The sequence below is a fragment of the Periophthalmus magnuspinnatus genome, chromosome 15, assembly GCF_009829125.3.
Source record: "Periophthalmus magnuspinnatus isolate fPerMag1 chromosome 15, fPerMag1.2.pri, whole genome shotgun sequence".
Lineage (NCBI taxonomy): Eukaryota > Metazoa > Chordata > Actinopteri > Gobiiformes > Gobiidae > Periophthalmus > Periophthalmus magnuspinnatus.
In genome coordinates this window covers 29636695-29657482 of record NC_047140.1, presented here as the reverse complement: position 1 = coordinate 29657482, position 20788 = coordinate 29636695, and the positions used below count along the sequence as shown (strand labels likewise).

The window sequence follows — 20788 nt, the reverse complement described above, 5'->3', positions numbered from 1 at the left end:
ACAGACTTATTTTAAAATGACAGTGACAATTTAATCTCTTAATTTACCTTCTCGCGGGCCACATAAAATGACGTGGCGGGCCGCATTTGGCCCCCGGGCCTTGAGTTTGACACATGTGATCTAGATGCTATTATGTGTTGCAATGTTCATAACTGATAATTCGTTTTCGTTGGTACCGTATTCAACCCCGAGCACATGCAAATCGACTCTTTAAACACCCAGTCTGGAACTTTTAGCCCAGACGATAAGAACGACACGGGCCTGTGGAGTGAAGCGAGTCGCCCGACGTGTGCGGTAAACGTCTCTCCTGTGTGTATCTGTGTGTGCGCAGAGTAGATTTTTCGTCACAAAAATAAACTCTTTATAACAATATGCAAAAAGGCATTCCGTACACGATCTCGATAGCTTGAAAACGTCTTGAGGGGGGTGGCGTCGTATGTGGCGTCGATGAATAATGCATTCTCCGAGCGTAAGATGGATGAGTTTCATTCAACTGACGCAAGATTTGCTCTAACGGCGGCTTAGGTCAATAGATAAGTGACGGATCTCGAAAGTTACGGCATTTCGTCGAAACCGCGGAACACAAAAGCGGGGATTTTATCAGTTAATGGCGGAAATTCATATCACCGTTGAGATAATGTGATGATAATATGAGACGTCGGAAAAATAAATACCCACGCTCTGCATTTGGAGGCACGAGTCTAGTGTAAGGGACATGCAGGGAGTGGGAGACGAATGGCTCAACTAACAAACCAATGCTTCATGCTGCTTCCACGGAAGTCTCCAACAGAGCCACAAGTGCGCTCTTCTGTTGAAAATCTGCAATAATATAAACAGATTTGAGATAAATCACCTCAAGCTGCTTTTTTTCCATTAAAGTGCTTATGGAAAAATAAACCATACTTATATACAAACATACAGCTGTCTGCTTTAGCTACCCTCTGCCCTCTGAGTAGTGTTCCGTCTCGTAAACCGCGCTACAACATCTCTGGATCTGGTTTCGCTCTGAACCAGTCCAGACACCTGCTCCGTAATCCCGAACATAGTGATTACTGCAGCCTCAGCCGCCCAGGTAATCCCAATGTAACCGGACTTAGGCTGAGTTCCCAGTATTGCGTTGAAATCCACGATGTCCCTTAAGACTAAAACCATTCATGAAAAGATATCTTCCTTTTCCAGTTCTGGTGAAGCCGGTCTAGAAATATCAAAAAGAGGTTGCGGGGAGTCTGTGCTCGGTCTCCTGTCTTTGAGCAGCTGGAGCGCTTCCATAAGTTGCGCCTCGAGTCCAGACATACGTGCGGAAAGGTTTTTGATATCGTCTTTTAGCTCCAGCTTTAGCTCCTGTAGTGAAGCTTGTAGGGTTTGTTCGGGAATGGGGTAAAACACGTGTCTGTTGTCGGGTTGGACGGGGCTGCGGTCCTGAGGGGTCAACCTTAAATCTCCTGCTTTGTCCAAACGCAGGTCGCTTTTGGTGATTCCGCTGTCGCACGAGTCCGTTTTTTTCAAAGTCACTTGCGTTTCGTGCGCCTTCGTCCGATCCGGTAACGTCTCCATAGATTCCGCCTTCGATACTTTATTCCAGTTGTCCGCTTTGGCCATGGATTCCTTAAAGCGGCCCCAGCCTTTGACCTTTGGCGGTTCGGCGACGCGGCAAGTGATGAAAGGTACGGGAGGCGGGACTTGCAGCGTGGTTTTGTCGTTGGCGTTACAATTGGGCGGGGTTCCTGACTGCGGCGTGGACGAGGAGGGAGTGGCGGGGCTTTCGGTGACGGTGACGATGCTGGTGGTGGCGATGGCGGGCTTGGGAGGGGGCGTGTCCACGTACATCTGGCCCTTCTCCAGGTCGTGTTCGTCGACGTCGGGTTTGTCGACGTGAAGCCGCGCCTCCTTCTGCTGCCGGAAGCGTTGGAAGAGTTTACGGACGGGGTGGTCGGGGGGTAAGTTCAGAGGGGCTTCGTTCTTACGTTTCTGTCGCTCTTCCTCTTCTCGCTTCACGTCGCTGATTTTTCTGAAGACGATCTGAGAAAAAAAGACAAGGGATGTGTTCATTTTTACATCATCTTGGCTGTACTCAGTTTAGCTACTCAAGTAAAAGTACAAATACAGAGGTAAAAAGTTACTCGAGTAAAAGTACAAATACAGAGGTAAAAAGTTACTCGAGTAAAAGTACAAATACAGAGGTAAAAAGTTACTCGAGTAAAAGTACAAATACAGAGGTAAAAAGTTACTCGAGTAAAAGTACAAATACAGAGGTAAAAAGTTACTCGAGTAAAAGTACAAATACAGAGGTAAAAAGTTACTCGAGTAAAAGTACAAATACAGAGGTAATAAGTTAGTCAAGTAAAAGTACAAATACAGAGGTAATAAGTTAGTCAAGTGTAGTAGTAGTAGTAGTAGTAGTAGTAATAGCAAAAAATACTCAAGTTGAAGTAAAAGTATCACATGAAAAAAACTTAAGTAAAAGTATTTTGTGTAGATTTTGTTCAACAGAAACAAAACAAACTGATCTTTTTTTTTCCCGAGCTGTTTTTTGTACAGTTTTGTTTGCTCAAAATACAAATGTGTTAAGAAATACTTTTACTTTACTACATTTGAGAGCAGGTATCTGTACTTTCTACTTTACTACATTTTGAACTGGACTGGAAAGTAAAAGTAAAAAGTATCCACTTTAAAATCTATGGAAGTAAAGTACAGATACCTAAAAGTTATAGTTAGCGACAGTACTTTAATACTTTTACTTTGTTACGTTCCACCACGGAGTAGTAGTGGTAGTGGTAGCAGTGGTATTGTAGTTGTTGTAATAGTAGTTTGTAGTTAGTAAATTAAAAAGATACTTAAGTAAAAGTATGACATGAAAAAATCTGCTTAAGTAAAAGTATTTAAGTACCCGTTTAAAAATGTACTTTAAGAGTAAAAAAAATCTAAGTATTTCACACAAATGTTATTAATTTACTAAAGTGTAAATGTAGTTATATTGATTACAAATTATTCATCTTTTGTTCAACAGTAAAATACAAATCAGTTTCTTATTTTCTCCTGAATTTTGTGTATTTGTTTTTGTTTTGCTCAAAGCCAAAGGTTGAATTTGAAAACTTTAGTCAGGATGTTTCCACGAACATGGTCAAAATAACCCCTCAAATCATATGAAAAGTACTTTTTACTTTTCAGTCCTGTTCAAAAATGTAGTGGAGTAGAAAGTACAGCTACTGCTCTCAAATGTAGTGAAGTAAAAGTAAAAAAAATACCCACTGGAAAATGTACAGATACCTAAACATTCTACTTGTGTACAGTACTTTATTGCTTGTACTTCATCCCTTCCACCTCCAGTGACGTGCTTATGAATATGGCGTTGTCTTAAGCCGGATGCCCTTCCTAACGGTCCTTCATTTAGTTTTCCGTAGTATTCTTCAATCTATTTCTGTCATAGAGGTACAACTTTTACACTGAAGATGTATTTTTATATTGTGTGTTCTGTGTAAATGTCAGCTTTGTGAGTGTTTTCCCCTGACACAGCGACAAAGTGCACTCGATGCTTCGGGCTTTGTCGAGGTACAGAAACAGGTACTTTAAGCCTAATAACACAAATACTTAGACAATAACGACTAAAGTAAAGACTCATACTCACTTATATTGATTTTATTATTATCAGGTCTAATTCTGTGTTGCCAAATAACAACCGATTTGTATCTAATTTTACCTGTAAATGTTATTTTCAATGAGCTAATTCCACAGAGATCATTTCATTACTTGCCAGAGAGTTTCCATGTTTACATTAAATTTAGAACATAGCTGATTTATAATGAGGCTCGACGGCTTTAACACTTCGATGTTGCTATGGGAATGTTCAAACTCGGGCTGTTATTTTCATGATCTGAAAAAAAAACATTTCCATTTTCAGTCATTTCTGGGGTTAGACTTTAGACTTTAGTAAATGCCCTAAAGAAAACATCGTGTTCTAAATATTTTTGCTTTTCTGAGAAGGAAAATTGAGCATATGCTTTGTTGTATATTATTGCTTTGTTGTATATTATTGCTTTGTTGTGTATTTTTGCGTTGTGTATTGTGTGGTCATAAAACACTTAACTTGTAATTGCAGCGTTGATGAACACACTGGCTGATGTGAAAAAGATACCACATGTTTAGTTTTTTTTTCTTCAGACTAGTACTTATCTCTTATCAGTAAATACATATTCCTATTTAAGTTTATATGACAGTAGTAGTAGTAATAGTAGTACTGACACAAAAAGTACAGCCTTGTGAATGTTTTCTCTTATCCATTAATGTTTTCTCTTATCAGTAAATACACATTCCTATTTAAGTTTGTCTGGGTTTATCATTTCTACCCAGGTCACGACACACAGCAGCCTCGTGCACACTGTATATCCTCTGTATATATCCTCTGTGTATATCCTCTGTATATATCCTCTGTATATATCCTCTGTATATATATCCTCTGTATATATCCTCTGTATATATCCTGTGTATATATCCTCTGTATATATCCTCTGTATATATCCTCTGTATACATCCTCTGTATATCCTCTGTATATATCCTCTGTATATTTCCTGTGTATATATCCTCTGTATATATCCTCTGTATATATATCCTCTGTATATATCCTCTGTATATATCCTGTGTATATATCCTCTGTATATATCCTCTGTATATATCCTCTGTATACATCCTCTGTATATTCTCTGTATATTCTCTGTGTATATCCTCTGTATATCTCCTCTGTATATATCCTCTGTATATATCCTCTGTATATATCCTCTGTATGTCCTCTGTATATATCCTCTGTATATATCCTTTGTGTATATCCTCTGTATATATCCTGTGTATATATCCTGTGTATATATCCTCTGTATATATATCCTCTGTATATATCCTCTGTATATATCCTGTGTATATATCCTCTGTATATATCCTCTGTGTATATTCTCTGTATATATCCTCTGTATATCTCCTCTGTATATCCTCTGTATATCTCCTCTGTATATATCCTCTGTATATCCTCTGTATATCTCCTCTGTATATATCCTCTGTATATCTCCTCTGTATATATCCTCTGTATATCTCCTCTGTATATATCCTCTGTATATATCCTCTGTATATCCTCTGTATATCTCCTCTGTATATATCCTCTGTATATATCCTCTGTATATCTCCTCTGTATATATCCTCTGTATATTTCCTCTGTATATCCTCTGTATATCTCCTCTGTATATATCCTCTGTATATCTCCTCTGTATATATCCTCTGTATATCTCCTCTGTATATCCTCTGTATATATCCTCTGTATATATCCTCTGTATATCTCCTCTGTATATCTCCTCTGTATATATCCTCTGTATATCTCCTCTGTATATATCCTCTGTATATTTCCTCTGTATATCCTCTGTATATATCCTCTGTATATTTCCTCTGTATATCCTCTGTATATATCCTCTGTATATATCCTCTGTATATATTCTCTGTATATCCTCTGTATATATCCTCTGTATATATCCTCTGTATATATCCTCTGTATATATCCTGTGTATATATCCTGTGTATATATCCTCTGTATATTTCCTCTGTATATCCTCTGTGTATATCCTCTGTATATATCCTCTGTGTATATCCTCTGTATATATCCTCTGTATATATCCTCTGTATATATCCTGTGTATATATCCTCTGTATATCTCCTCTGTATATATCCTCTGTATATCCTCTGTATATCTCCTCTGTATATATCCTCTGTATATATCCTCTGTGTATATCCTCTGTATATCTCCTCTGTATATATCCTCTGTATATTTCCTCTGTATATTTCCTCTGTATATCCTCTGTATATATCCTCTGTATATATCCTCTGTATATATCCTCTGTATATATCCTCTCTTACAGTACGTACACTTCATACATTTCAGGTTGTTGTTCCGCTCTATCTCGCCGCTGAAATCCAATGAACGCTGAGCCCATCCATCTGTGAACAGCGAGCGTGAGAAAGTCGCTACATCTCATCAGCAGAAACATTGTCGTTGACTTCAGCCACTCCAGCAGCGGCGGCGGCGGCGGTAGAGAGTCGCCGACGAGCTGTGGCTTTTCCATTTCGAAAATACAACCTCATGAGTTTTACACGGCGCCGCATTTGGCCCCCGTGCCTCATCTACCTCCTCATTTCCCGGCCGCATATACATACAGGAAGTACCGGACCCTAGTGAATAGCTTAGCCTAATGCAGAAGGTGAAAATGTGAGCGGTTCCATCTCGCTCCAGCTCTCCAGGGCCGGCTAACCTCATTGAACCGTGATTGGTGGCGGTATTATTCACGCTTTTTATGCTAGGATCAAGCACGCATGAGGTATAGAAGGTGTTCTCAAGGGTTTCCCCGCTGACACCGCTCCGTCGAGGCTTCTTTTATTTCCAGGAAAGTAATCAGGTCTGTGCACAATAGCGCTCGGCAACCTCAATGTCAGAGAGAAAACTGGACAGGAAGTAGTGATGCTAAGTCACGCTAAAATGTATAAATATTTAAAGATGAGGCAACGGTCAGGGAGCTGCGGGTGATTAACGTGTTACAAACTACACAAATAAAATGAAAACTTCAGCTGTGTTTGAAAAGAGAGAAGCTAATCTAAAGAAATATTGTTTATTGTTGATGTTTTTAGCTTTTAGCAATTAGTATTTTAAAGTTATTTTTTGTTGTAACACTCTGGGATTCTGTTGAATGAAGAGTGCATTATAAATAAAATGTATTATTATTATTATTATTATGTTTGTATCTCAATGCTAACGCTAATGCTAATGCTAATTTTAAGGCATGATAAATATTAAAACAACAACGCAAACTGAACTATTCTACATATAAAAATAATTGTTAACGTTTTTTTTAATCCATTTGAATTCTGATGGGTTGTTTATTTTTATGTTTTCCAATTTTAATAATAAAAGTGTTTGTTAGCTTTGAGACGCAGTGAGCTAGCTAACATTCTACTGCGCAAACAGCCTATTATGGTCCATTGTTTTGTTTTTAATTATTATTTATCTTATTTTTTTTGGCGTCAGACTTCCAGATGGCAGATAAAAGCCAGTATTCCCTACGGATAACATGCTAATTCTCATAAGAAATATATCCATTCCACAAATGTTGAAGCTGATCATTTCTTTTGGTGACAAGAAAAAAGAAAACGTGCTATATTACAACAAATACTTACAAAATACTAATACAAAAAATGCAAATGCAAGTACTTATACTGCTGTAGTTACTTATGTCTTTATGTCATGTTGTTGTTTCACTGCTATAAGTCTCTCAGTAGTGAATCTGTTTACATTCTAGTATTTACATTTTACAAATTGCACGAATACTGTCTGTACTAAAGAGACGCTCACTGTTTAACGCTCTGAATGTAAATAAATCCTTGAATCCTGGACCGTTTTTACATTTGAACAATGTTATTTTAGCTGCTCGCTGGTATGAAATATGATTAGTCTGTAGAATGTTGTGATGTTGTCAAAAAACTCAGCAAAAGACAGAACAAAGTACATTAATAAAGATCATTTTGGGTGGATCCAGATTCCAGAGTGTTTAAAGTTAAAGGTCCTATACTGTATTACACAAAACGGACTATTGTGAGCTTTTAGCCGTGTTATAATGTTGTTACCTCGTCAAAAACAGACCTGGAGTTGTTTATGACGAGGAAACAACATTATAACATATCAGAAAATAGTGTAATAAGGGCCCTTTAACGGTCTTAAGATGGCCGTTATCCCTCACAAAAACATATCACTGTGGCTGGATGACGCTTTATTTTGTTTGTACTCCCAACTTCCTTCTCGAGTACTTCTGTTTGGATGGCGTACATATACTCTTTACTGTAGCCTTCTTAAACACATCCCTGCAGAATACTTTAGTACAGACCTTTAGCTTTAGCCGCATAGACTGTACACATTAATGGACATAGCTAACCTGCTAGCCACCGCGTTCCAAATAGAAAGTGGCACATTTCCGGCACCAATTCACTTTACATTGAAAAACCGTGGTCGCTCTCCCTGTAACTAATTTTGGTCTTAAATGTTCGAATTAACCCGCTCTACATGATCCTGGTGTATTTATTTCGCTATTGTTTCCGTAGCTCAAGATATGAACATTAATAACAGACAAACCAGGCGCCTCCTTTCCCTGAGGTCACTCCCACTAGCGTTAGCAACAGGTTTGATTGACAAATTCACCGCTGTAACTGCTAGCCTCGATGAGCTTCTTCTGACTGGAGCTAAACGCTATCACACTCACTTAGTTCGCTTCTTTACACTGTCTATGTTTGGCCCCAGAGAAGTATAAAAACGATAAAAGTATTCACAGGGAGAATAGAAAACGGCCACTGCTACAACTATGCAGTAACTATAAGCTAATTATGAGCTGCCACTAAAGAACAATTACAAAAACACTTCAGGTACAAAATGTGCTCATTAAGATTATTTCTGCAGCCAGAGGAATAGGATATTGTACTGCATCCGGTTATGTATACTTTGTGAAACTGTTCCAAACTGTGTATTTACGTGGAAGCTTCCCCCATTAAGCTAAATGTATTTGACTAAAGCTATTTCATATTTGTTACGTGCAGCAGCTGAACATTTAGTCTGTAATTAAGGGAGGAGATTCTGGTGCTATCCTACGCGCTAACTATTGTTTTCAGTAATGGTTCCTCTCAGGACATACGCAGCTTGTGTAGGGAATATAAATGGAGCTGGAGTAAATTCAGCCTCGAAGTCCAAAGTCCGCTTCTGTTTACAGCTCCTCGGCTTCATCACCTCCTCCTATGACTCCTCCTGCTGCTCGCTGTGCCTCTTTGTCCAAACAGAGCTCAGTCTGACCTTTTTAAACCGTCATTGCAGGTGCACGGCCGGTTCAGTTTGTGCAGCTCCACCTCCCCAGTATCACCTCCCCAACGCTACCTCCCCAAAATGATCTCCCCAGCGCCAAATCCACAGCACTACCTTCCTAGCACCATCTTCCTCAGACACCACCTCCCCAGAACGATCTCACCAGCATCACGTCCCTAGCACCTCCTCCCCAGCACCGTCTCCCTCAGACACCACCTCCCCAGCAGCTCCTCCCCAGCACCATCTCCCTTAGACACCACCTCCCCAGCACGACCTCCCTGGCACCTCCTTCCCAGCACCATCTCCTTCCCAGTCACCACCTCCCAAAAACGATCTCCCCGGCGCCAAATCCACAGCACTACCTTCCTAGCACCATCTCCCTCAGACACCACCTCCCCAGCAGCTCCTTCCCAGCACCATCTCCCTCAGACATCACCATCTCCCTCAGACACCACCTCCCCAGCAAGACCTCGCTGGCACCTCCTTCCCAGCACCATCTCCCTCAGACACCACCTCCCCAGAACGATCTCCCCAGCACCATCTCCTCAGCATTATCTCCCTCAGACACCACCTCGCCAGCACCGCCACAACTCCCCATCATCTCATCGTCCCTTCACTCTCCTACCAATACTTTTCTTTTGTGTCCATCTGAGTCTTTCCAGGTTGAAATGTAAAACAAACCCAACCCTAGTCCGATGTTTTGTTTTTGTGCGGAGCCACTCACCCTCTTTCGGAGATTGTAGGTCAGCAGCAGATTCCTGGAGAAGTGGTTGGCGAAGGCGGTGTAGAACTCCAGCACCTTCTGCAGGGCGTCCCGCTTGATGACGTGGAGGTCGCAGTAGGTTAGCGCGCGGACGTTAGCGCACGACTGAGCTAGCGTCACCTCCTTCCAGAAAACATCCCCAAACACGTCGCCTTTACCTGGAAAACAGGTATAGTAGTCGAAGGTTTACAACTTTGTTACGTATAGAACTGTTTTGAAGAGTGGTATACGGTATTGCTTTAGAGAAATATAATGATAAACGATAATATTGAAACTACTAAGGCCTGAGCTGCAACAAATTAATAGCGTAATTAAGCAATATTTAGCCATAGAAGCTACATATTCAACCCTTTACAGCTCAAATATTATTGTATCAAGATAAAAATAACAAAAACCTCCCCAGTATTGCAAAGAAAATGTGCACACGATAAATATTGAGCCAAAAATTATATTGTTGGTAAATGGTCACATGGTTTTTATATAGTGTTTTTCCACATTCAAGGCACTTTACATCAAGGAACCACTCACACACTGACACACATTCATACAGTGCCCATCTGTGGGAGCTGGAATCGAACCGTCAGCCTGTGGGTCATTGGATCTGACCGCTCTGCCAATTATGTTTTATGTCGAGAGGAGGATTCAAACTGTCCACCTTCAGGTCGGTGAACAATTGCTCTACCAACTGAGCCGCTGTCGTCCCAGTTGCAGCTTTCATATGTTGAACGATAAGTTGATATAGTGATTATTGTGAGAGGCCTAGTCCCCCATCGTCAAAGAAGCGTTTACACTTTATGCATTGATATCACTTTATTTGACAAATGCACCTTTACATTTAGACTGAGTGGGGAGCTGTTAATTACACCCTACAGTAATTATTTCCACATTATTTAAGGAGAGAAAGGTTCAATTCATCTGTGTCTGATCCAACGTCTTTATAAATCATGATAACACATTTTCAAGCTTGATACATCGCTGAGGTAAATATAGACGATAAACGATAATACTGAAACAAACGTATGCCTCTGACGCAAAAAAGAGCAGATTTAAACCACAAAAAACTATTCTAAATCTACAATATTGTAAAAAAAACAACATGAGCTTTAGTTGTTTGCATCTGTAATGAATCATAGAAGTCATTAATTCAACCTTTTACAGCTCAAATCTTATCATAAAGCCAAAAAAATAATCATAAAATGTCCCAGCAGTGCAAATAAATTCTACATATGATAAATACTGACCCCAAAAATGTTATTCCAGCTTTCATAGATTGAATTAAGTTGATATAGTGATTACCGTGACAGGCCTAATTAGTGCTAAATGTTCGTGTAGTCTGCAGTGTTCCTCTTGTTTCGCTAACGTTAACTGGTTTTCTACAGTTTATTTGATTTTCTTGTTTTTTGTCAGGCACAAACTAAATATTTAGCAGAATTGTAGACTTTCATATTTGTTATTGAACTACAGCTGCTCTTTTTTAGTTTCAAGCTCTGAAGAAAGTGTCATTACTCACAAATGACACTCATACACTTTGCCACTCGCTAATAAAAGTTCCAAAGGCCGTGTTGTCATCTGCGTAATCTCTACTGTAACAACTGCCACTCGCTAAATATTGTTCAATACAAGGTTTAACACTGAACTAAAATATCCGCGAGAAGAGCCTTAGAAACTGAAAAACAACAACCCTTTGTACTTGTTTTTTATCCTATTATTTCTTATCTTTTATCTTTAAACAATAGGCACCGCAGTGGAGTATTGGATCTGTTTACTACTTGTAAAAGATTATAAAATAGACCGTTTCAATCTTGGTAATATTACTGCTGTCTAGTGAGTAAATGGTCACGGCCACATTTTTATACAGTGCTTCTCCACCTTCAAAACACTCAAAACACTTTATATCGAGGAACCACTCACCCATTCACACACTATTGTACGCAGACAACAACCCGGTTTACCAATTATGTTTATGTCGAGAGCGGGATTCGAACCGCCAACCTTCTGATCAGTGGACAAAAGAGCTACTGTCGCCCATAAGTAGTGACCACAGACTGTATCAAGAAGTGAACTAAGTGAGTGTGACGTCACCCACAGCGTTCGGTTTTGCGGCTAGAAGTTAAAGCGGCGAAACTGGAGCCAACGTCCACATTTGGAATTCCGACCGCGAGTATCACAGCAACCAAAGCTCCAATCCGGAGTGAGACTGTTGAAGGTAAAACCGCTTCCCATCCGCATCGCTGGTCTAGGAGGGAATGAGCGCTTAGCAACGCTGTCAATCAAACCTGTTGCTAACGCTAGCGGGAGCGACTTGATTTGTCTGTTATTAACGTTCATATCTTGATTCACGAACAAAATAGCTAAATAAAAACATCGGGATCATGTAGCGCGGGTTAATACGGACATTTTAAGACCAAAAGGACGAGTCTGACAGCAGCAGTTACAGAGAGAGCTGCAACAACACGGCGGATAGCAGGTTAGCATTGTCCATTTATAAATACAGTCTATGTCAGCGACCCTGCAGCGCCTACACCAGGCCACTATGCGCCACAGCACAAAGAATAACAGCTGTAATTGACTTGACTACAGTTTGTGATGTTTTCTCTCCCTTAGTTTATTGGTCCATTTGCTGGAATGGATGAACACATTACCAACTCCCTTCGCTAATTTCTTTTCGCAGATGCCATACCGTCTGCTATAAGGTCCTTATGGCTGTGCTTCTCACTTTGTCTGGCTGCGCGGTGCCGTTAAGAACCCTCTGATGTCCTCACTGTAACTGCTCATCACTGACTGGGCCCCGCGCTCCCACTCCGTGACTCACTGGTGACATGTCATTTTAAGTCTGAAAGGTACAACACGAGCACTGCAGCAATTAACAATGAAGTGCTATGAGTCATTATCATCAGCGGCCTCTTGTGCCGGAGCTGAAAATATCTTCAGTTCTTTACTTCGTCCGAGCGCCGTCTGACCGTCGCTCGGGACAATGTGGTGACAGATGTTATTAAAGATGTTATGAAAAGTTATATTCCAAGATCTCAAGAAACGCCGCCGCGGCATCCATCAAACTGATTGCTGTGTTCAGTTGCATTACAGTGATTAATGACATTTAAAGGGCTCGTATTACCCCATTTTCCACTATGATCTATGTTCTAATGTTGCTTCCTCATCAAAAAACGTACCCGGAGTTGTGTTTTGTTTCATTCACACATTTAAATCAGACCTATTCTCCAAAATCAGACTTTTCAGAGCTTTTCACCATGTTATAGTTATTTTGTTTTCATTTACCCTCTGAAGTTGTGTTTGGAGTGATTCTTCCGTGTTTGAGTAATCTTTAATTGCTTATTTTCAAGACAGCATTTTGTCGATCAACCCTCGTTTTCACCACCACCGGTACTCGCCCGCTGTGACGTACTTATTCTGTTCTTCAGCTGTATTATTTTTATTTTATATAATTTAAGTGTAAGATTCAGCAGTGGCAGGTAGTCATTTTGGGACAAATTTAAATAATCTGCTGCTCGCTGGTGTGATGTGCAGCTATCCATAGGGGGCGCCGACAGCTACACGGCTCTTTGTTGTGATGACGTTTACGGCGACACTGCATTTTTTTTAATGCAGAACTCAGCGGACTTGTTTATTTTATTTAAGTTGTTTTAGATGAATTTTAGTATTTCAAATGTGGAAATTACAACATAATGATCCACGGGTGTCATAGATTATAACTACAGAGCTTCTTCTTTAACACACAGACTCTGCGTATTTAGTCTGTGTTCTTCTCTCAAACAGACGACACTCTGTTCCACCTTGTGATGTCATCATGTGACAATCGAGGGAGTGCTCCATTGTGTTTTTAAACTCCACACAACTTCACTAGAATTATTTGGATGATTTCAGCCCTAGAATTGCCGATCTCTACTGAAAAAAAGATAAAAAAAAGCAGCTGTTTTCTGTTTGAGAGAAGAAGACAACCTAAAACTATGCAGGGTTTGTGTGGTAAACATGTGTAAATGAAACAAAACACAACTCCAGTTCTGTTTTTCAGGAGGTAACAGCATTATAACACGACCTAAAGCTCACGAGAGTCAGTTTTGCATAATCTAGGACCTTTAAGGCAGCACATGATGAACACAGGTCCTGATGTAGAGTAGTCTGGGGAGCAGGTAGTAAAAAAAAGCCCATTTGAGTTTTAAAAGGTGATGTGGTCTGTGCTGCTCTGCCATTAGCCTAATGAGAGTTGGACTCAGACATGGCTTCTTTATCACTGGAGCCTCCCAATAAGGCACGTGCATATGGCTCAATGGAAATAGCCTAGCACCGTATCGATCGTCTCCAAAAGAATCCAATAGGAGGTAACTAATACAAAACAGCCTGGGACAGTGTCTTGGTGCCCCATTAATTATTCACTAAATCAATCATGAAGGAAATTAAAGAAAGTAACAAAGAAAAGTCTAGGATTGATTCGGTAATGACTGAACTAATAGTTGTGACCACATCACACCTGCACCGCGGCACAGCGACGACCCGGGGGTAAAGTCACGATTGTTTAGGTCTCATTCATGTGTCATTTATATGGAGTATCAAAAGTGCAGTTGTAGAAGTTAACGAAGTAGTAAAGTGCCTTAATATTTTGGAAATGTTCAAATCCCAGACTGTAAAAAGAGCCGTAGAGACGATGGCGCCGGAAGCAGGTTAGCTATGTTCATTTATATATACAATTTATGGTTCAAATGTCAAGGTTTTTAAGGGAATGGTTTGTGTCGGGATGTTCTAACGGGAGGACTGAACTGGTTTATCTATATAACTTCTCAGAGGACACTATTCACCAGTGCGATATATACTGTATATCTGTTCCAAGTGATGTCATTAGCTGCCAAGAAATCAATATCCAGGAACAGGGTCTGTGTCCTCAAAGGATCATTGGACCTCAACAATAAAGGGCAAGTATCTAATGAAAAAATGACACATAGACTGAGATTGCAAGAGGAACAAATGAAGAAAAAATGGGAAAAATAGACATTATATTTGCAAAAGTAGAGAATCCAAGTGTCACTCACGCTTCTGTTTTTGCTTTTTTGTTTTGCTTGTAAGTGACAAAATCCAATAAAAACAATGTAACACAAAAAGTACTGTACTTATATGCAAATTTGAAGTATCTATACTTTACTTAAGTACATTTTAAGGTGGATACTTTTTACTTTTACTTATACTATACACTTACTACATTTGAGAGCAGGTATCTGGACTTTCTACCACAAATCTTTATCAAAATCACTACATTTGAAACTTTATTAGATTCCAAACTGTGTAAAATACTTTTACTTTTTACACTTTAAGTACATTTTTAAACTGGCACTTTAATACTGGGAGTTCATGTGATAGGTTTTACTTGAGTATTTTTACTTAAGTAACAAAACTGAGTACATCTTCCACCACTGCAAAAGCACTACACTTATAATATATAGTTTGCACATTTTGAATCACAAAATTAATCTAAAATGACTTAATAAACGAAACAAGTCTGCTCACTTCTGTGTTAGAAAACTGTGGTGCCCAGTGGGAGCTGAAGTACTTTTTATGATAGTTTGAGACCTGCTGAAAAGGCGGAAGGTTTTATTCTTAACATGTTCATAGTTAAAGCAAACACAAATATACCGATAAAAAAAAAAAATTCAATTGTTTCTATTGAACAAAATCCAGCTCAAAATGTACCGAAAATAACTTAATAAACGAAACAACTCCGCTCACTTCTGCGTTGAAAAATTGTGGTGCCCAGTGGGAGCTGACGTCACCGTAAACGTCATCACAGCAAAGCGCCGCACACTGTCGGCCCCTCTGATGGACAGCTGCACATCACACCAGCAAGCAGCCGATTAAAAAAAAAAAAAAGTACCAAAATGACTATGCAACGCTGCTGAATCCTACGCCTATCATTGTTTAAACTTGTACGAGAGCTGACTGGCAAAATGGCATCTTGAAAATAATCGATTAAACATTGCTCAAACATGTACGAATCACTCCAAATGAAACTTCGAGATGGTAAATGAGACGGGAAACAAATATAAAAGCCCTGAAAAGTCCATTTTGCAGAACAGAATCTGATTTAATACATTTATAATATGATCAGATTGTTATTTTTTATTAAACTCTATCATTAGTGGCCCTGAGAACGTCTGATAAAGTTGCAACTTACTACCAAGAAAACCGTGGAGGTGCTCTGACATTTAGGAAATTATAATTACAAAGCCGGTAAGATCAATTAGCAGAAACAAGCCACCGGGGGCAGTGCGCTGCTTTGTGAGCCTTTGTGCAACGTCTTTAAAAGTGAACGTGTGAATCTGTTTTCTTCTACAAAGTCATGTATCCAAATCCAGCCCCATGACTCACACACGCTGCACACGTCTTGTTGTTCAGAGCTGTTACACAAACACTGTTCAGAAAAAAGTTTAGCTCTGCAGAAACTTGTGACCCAACGCTAAAGGCAGATTTCATTAGCCAGACGTGCATGTTGTTGTCACTCCTCGTCTGGATTGTTACATAATTTAACTGCTAAATTTCTGCTCAATATTAGAACGTGATGCATGAGGATACAGAGTGACAAAAACGATATTTTACGGGTTCAAATTGACTCAGAAAGTATTGAGTATCAAGTACACTGTTGGGGATGTTTACACTTTGTCCACTGGGAACTATTTTAAATTTGTACTTGGGTAAAAGTTAATTGAATTGATTGATTTAAAATGGGTATAACACAACTAACAGAATTCAATCATATACAGTTGTCCCTCACTATATCGCGGTTCACCTTTCGCGGTCTCGCTGTTTCAAGGATTTTTTCAGTGCAATTTTTCATGCTTTTTTACATCTTCTGAACGTGCATTGTGTTGTGCGTCCTGATTGGCTTTTGGACTGTAGACCATTGTGTTGTGCGTCCTGATTGGCTGTTGGACTGTAGACCATTGTCCATCAGTCTCCTCTGTGCCGTGTCTCCTGTCCAGTACAGAATGTGTTCAGACAAATTTACATAATCGTTGGATCGCGGTGTGACTCTGAAGTGCTGTATACTTGCAATTTGTTTTCTCCCCGACAAAACCCACAATGTCGATGAAACGTTCTGCACCGACAAAGACGCCTACGAAGGTTTGAACTTTGAGAGAGTTTAAACGAGAGAGAAATGTGAGAAAATGTTAATGCCTGTGTGAGAAAAGTGTATAAAGTGTGTGGTGAGGGATTTTACAGACAAAAACATAGAGAATAACTGTAAAAAAATAAAGCTGATTCTTCGCGGATTTCGCCTATCGCTGGTTATTTTTAGAACGTAACCGCCGCGATAAACGAGGGACCAGTGCACTGATACTTTGCCGCTGATGTCATCAATATTCCCTGGGCGTGTGAAGCTAACTGGAAGCACTACTCTGTCTGAAGCGCTGTTGCTCAAGTTAGACTTAATCTGAGCTTTATTTTAACTCTGACTTGGTTGGAACTACAACAGGTGAGCTGATTTATGCTGTTAAACAACTCCCTCTCACATAACATTACAGTCAGAAGCTAGTTAGCATTTAACAAACTGAAAAACTGTTGGTTCTGTCACGTTTTTGTTGAAAATCAAACTCTTAAACACGACCATAAACACTCGTATTGATCACAGGCTCCTGAAACTGTGCTGTTTAAATCCATTTTGTATTTTTTTTTCTTGAGTTTTCAGACAATCTTAAAACTATTTTGTCTGCATTTGCTCATATGTGCATTGTGTCACCATGGGAACCGCTGAACATTCCGAGAATAGAGATACATGTAGAACACCCCCAGCGTGATCACTGCTAAACATCACTATATATTTCTTATGACGAACGTTTTCCTCACCTAAGATGGCCACCACCTCGTCGTCCTGGATGACCTCTAGTGACCCCGACACCACAAAGCAGAGGCTGTCCACGCTCTCCCCTGCGTGGTAGATCAGATCCCCCGGAGCACAGTGGATGGTTTGGAATTCCATGGCCAGCGCTCGCAGGCAGCCGTCACTGGCCAGTCGGAACGCCGGGTGCTCCTTGAACACCTTGCGGTTCAGGTGTACGCAGATGTCCGCTCGCATATCTTTAGGACAAATCTGTAAGACCTGAGAGAGACAAGCAAACAAGTGAAGTTTTGAAAAATTGGCAAAACGTATTTTAGTTTTTTGAGGGATGGAATAATAATGGTTTGCAGTAAAAAAAAAAAACATTTGGTATTTGAAAACGTGTCTACCAAGAGTAAACTGCAAGCCTCCAATCATGTTTTAAAATGGCGCTTATCTGTTTCCGCAAATGAACTCTTCAATTATTGTTGAAATGTCAGCTATTGGAAGTGTCTATAGGGCAACGTTAAAGCATTAGGTTCACCCCATGAAATGTGTGAAATTATGTGAAATGTCAATGTAATAAATCAAATGGGAAAATAACAAAAGGGTGAATCTGACCATAGAGAAACATGTGAGTCTTTTCCTTTTGCTACAAGTGCAAGATTATAGATTATATAACTGATCTGATGCAACCACAAAAATGCAGTTTCTAATGTCACTAATCCTTAAACACACAGTGATGAGCAAAATCTTGCATTAATTTAGCAAAATAAAACCCAAAACGAGTACACAGTCTGTGGCACATGAACCATCTCACACTCTGAGGACCTCAGGGACTGGCCTCCAGCTGGTGCTAAGAGTCAGGACTGAGTCAGGACTAAACCAGGACTAAACCAGGACTAAGCCAGGACTAAGCCAGGACTAAAACAGGACTAAAACAGGACTAAAACAGGACTAAAACAGGACTAAAACAGGACTAAACCAGGGCTAAACCAGGGCTAAACCAGGGCTAAACCAGGGCTAAACCAGGGTTAAACTAGGGCTAAACCAGGGCTAAACCAGGGCTAAACCAAGACTAAACATGTTGAATCAGTGTTTCAGTTAAAACCTGGAACATTCTTCCAGAACACAGAACAGATGTGACTCAGGCCTTGACTTTGACAATGTTTAAATCCAGACTCAAACGGTTCTGTTTATCTGTGCATGTGACTGAAAGGGGTTTATTCTGCACTTTTCTCTTTTAATGTTAATTTTATGACAATTATTTATGTTTTGATTTGTTTGTATTGTAATTTTAACAACTTCCCTATTCTGTAAAGTACTTTGAATTACTTTTTGTACAAATTGTGCTATACAAATAAACTTGCCTTGCCTATAAAAGATGTTTAATTACGCAATCAATTTTAATTTTTGGATTCAATACTACTTTTCCAAATATTGTCTTTGTCCACAAAAGCAAAGGGATCGTGTGCCATATTTAGCCTTTGGTCAAGAGCCAGACTGAGACGACATGGCACCTCCAGCCTCCACATATCTCCAAAATGGTTGAACGAATGAATTTTTCAAAACAAAGAGAGAAAGGGTTTAAAATTCAGAGGTCAGATTAAAAATGTATTGGGGAGGTTACTAGCTGTCCCATGATTCAAAGCGGTTTACCTACCTTTTCTGTGTCTATGCCCCGAGACATGGACCAGGTGGAGGCGATGTAGTCCATGACACGCTCGCTCAGGCCTTTGGGGACCTGGTAGAGTTTAAGAAAGTCCCGCACACTGTTCAGCATCTCGTGGTACCTGTTGGTGTTGGCGTACATCTGCTGGAAAATGGTGGTCACGTTACCGAAGATGGTGGCGTAGAGAAGAGCTGTAGAGACAAATGGAGTTGTTTGTGAGTATTGTAATTTTGTTTTGGGCACAGTGAAATAACAAGATAATAATTAATGCAAACTGTAAAATAGACAGTGTAAAATAAAAGCAAATTCAAAAATAAAATGTACATAAATTCAGTGAAAAAACAAATGTATTCTGTATATACGATCTTCCTGCTGGATGCCATTCCAGAAAAGTATTACCTAGTCTGTTTTCATCATCTCTGAAACATGAATCATATCAGCCCAAAGAGACAGTGGCATCATAAATGGATTCTGGCATAAAACATCAGAAAACACCTGATGTAATGGATCTGAAGCACAAAACAAAACATGCTCAAAGACAACATGTTAATGTAATAAACAGATGTGTCCACTACTTTATAAATGCAAAGCACAGTGGCTCAGGGACTCGCACTCTCGCCTCACAGCGGGAAGGTTCCAGGTTTGACTCCTCTGGTCTGAGCCTTTCTGTGTGGAGTTTGGAGATTACTCTAATCTCAGTTCAATTCAATCACGAGGTAAATAAAAGGCATAAAATAAAATAAGAGGCAGAGTTACAGTACGAGTAAATAAATGTATTAATGACTAAATCACACATACAGACATCATCACATACAGACAGCTCATCGAGGCGAACAGTTTGGCGAATTTGGAGCCGAGTTCCCTATTTGAAATTCTGACCATGAGTATCATAGCAACCAAAGAGCCAATCAGGAGCGAAGCTGTGGAAGGTAACGCCCCTTCCCGCCCGCACCGATAGTTGCTAACGCTCGGGGGAAAGAAGGCAGCTGATTTGTGTCTTATTAATGTTCATATCTTGAGTTACAGACACAATAGCGAAATAAAAATACCAGGATCATGTAGAGCGGGTTAATACAAGCATTGAACTGAAGAACTGAACATGGGTACCGAGTCGCTCAGTGCTTCTGACAAGTTGCCACATTGAGGGATGGGTCAAATTTCTCTATGGGAAGAACAATGTGTACCTACCAGCTTATTCATATGCATAAGCAAAGCCAAAAACAAGAGGAGAACTCCCCATAACGATTCATTATTGCTTTTGCGTTGTACACTGCCTTTATAATGTACCCAATGTGCCGTAAGCCTTCATATTGTTTTATTAACTACCGCCATAGTCAGCCATGTGAAAAATGAACCATTCCTCCTCATCACTGCGCTCAAATATATCAGCAGAAAAGGCGGAAAGCAAGATTACAGCTCCTCCGAATATGCTTGTAGTCATCCATACCCATGTAGTTAGCTTCCTAAAAATGAGATCAGCCTTAGACTTGTTTATTGTTGGGTAAAAATGAAAATAGAGGGAAGATAAAGGTGCGTGCGAGTGGTACGGATAGGCCAGTGCAACAGCTGGTGAGAGGGGATCAAAGCCATCAGATGTCGGCTCTGTGTGTAGTGTTCTCCTGGCACTGGAGCCCTAATTAGCCCTGCTCGAAGGGACGGAGGAGAGG

General features: G+C 40.0%; 1 protein-coding gene across 2 annotated transcripts in view; it reads right to left on the bottom strand.

Annotated features, from left to right (window-relative positions):
- Window positions 1-952: 952 nt before the first annotated feature.
- Window positions 953-20788, bottom strand: part of kcnh1a (potassium voltage-gated channel, subfamily H (eag-related), member 1a) — a 57667-nt gene continuing 37831 nt past the window's right edge. For both annotated transcript variants that reach the window (XM_055227170.1, XM_055227171.1), the window contains 4 exons: window positions 19113-19312; window positions 17479-17731; window positions 9592-9788; window positions 953-2019 (listed from right to left, as the gene is read on the bottom strand). In XM_055227170.1, coding sequence (XP_055083145.1) covers window positions 1153-2019; window positions 9592-9788; window positions 17479-17731; window positions 19113-19312 — 1517 coding nt within the window. In that variant the 3' untranslated portion in view covers window positions 953-1152. The remainder of the gene's footprint in view (window positions 2020-9591; window positions 9789-17478; window positions 17732-19112; window positions 19313-20788) is intronic.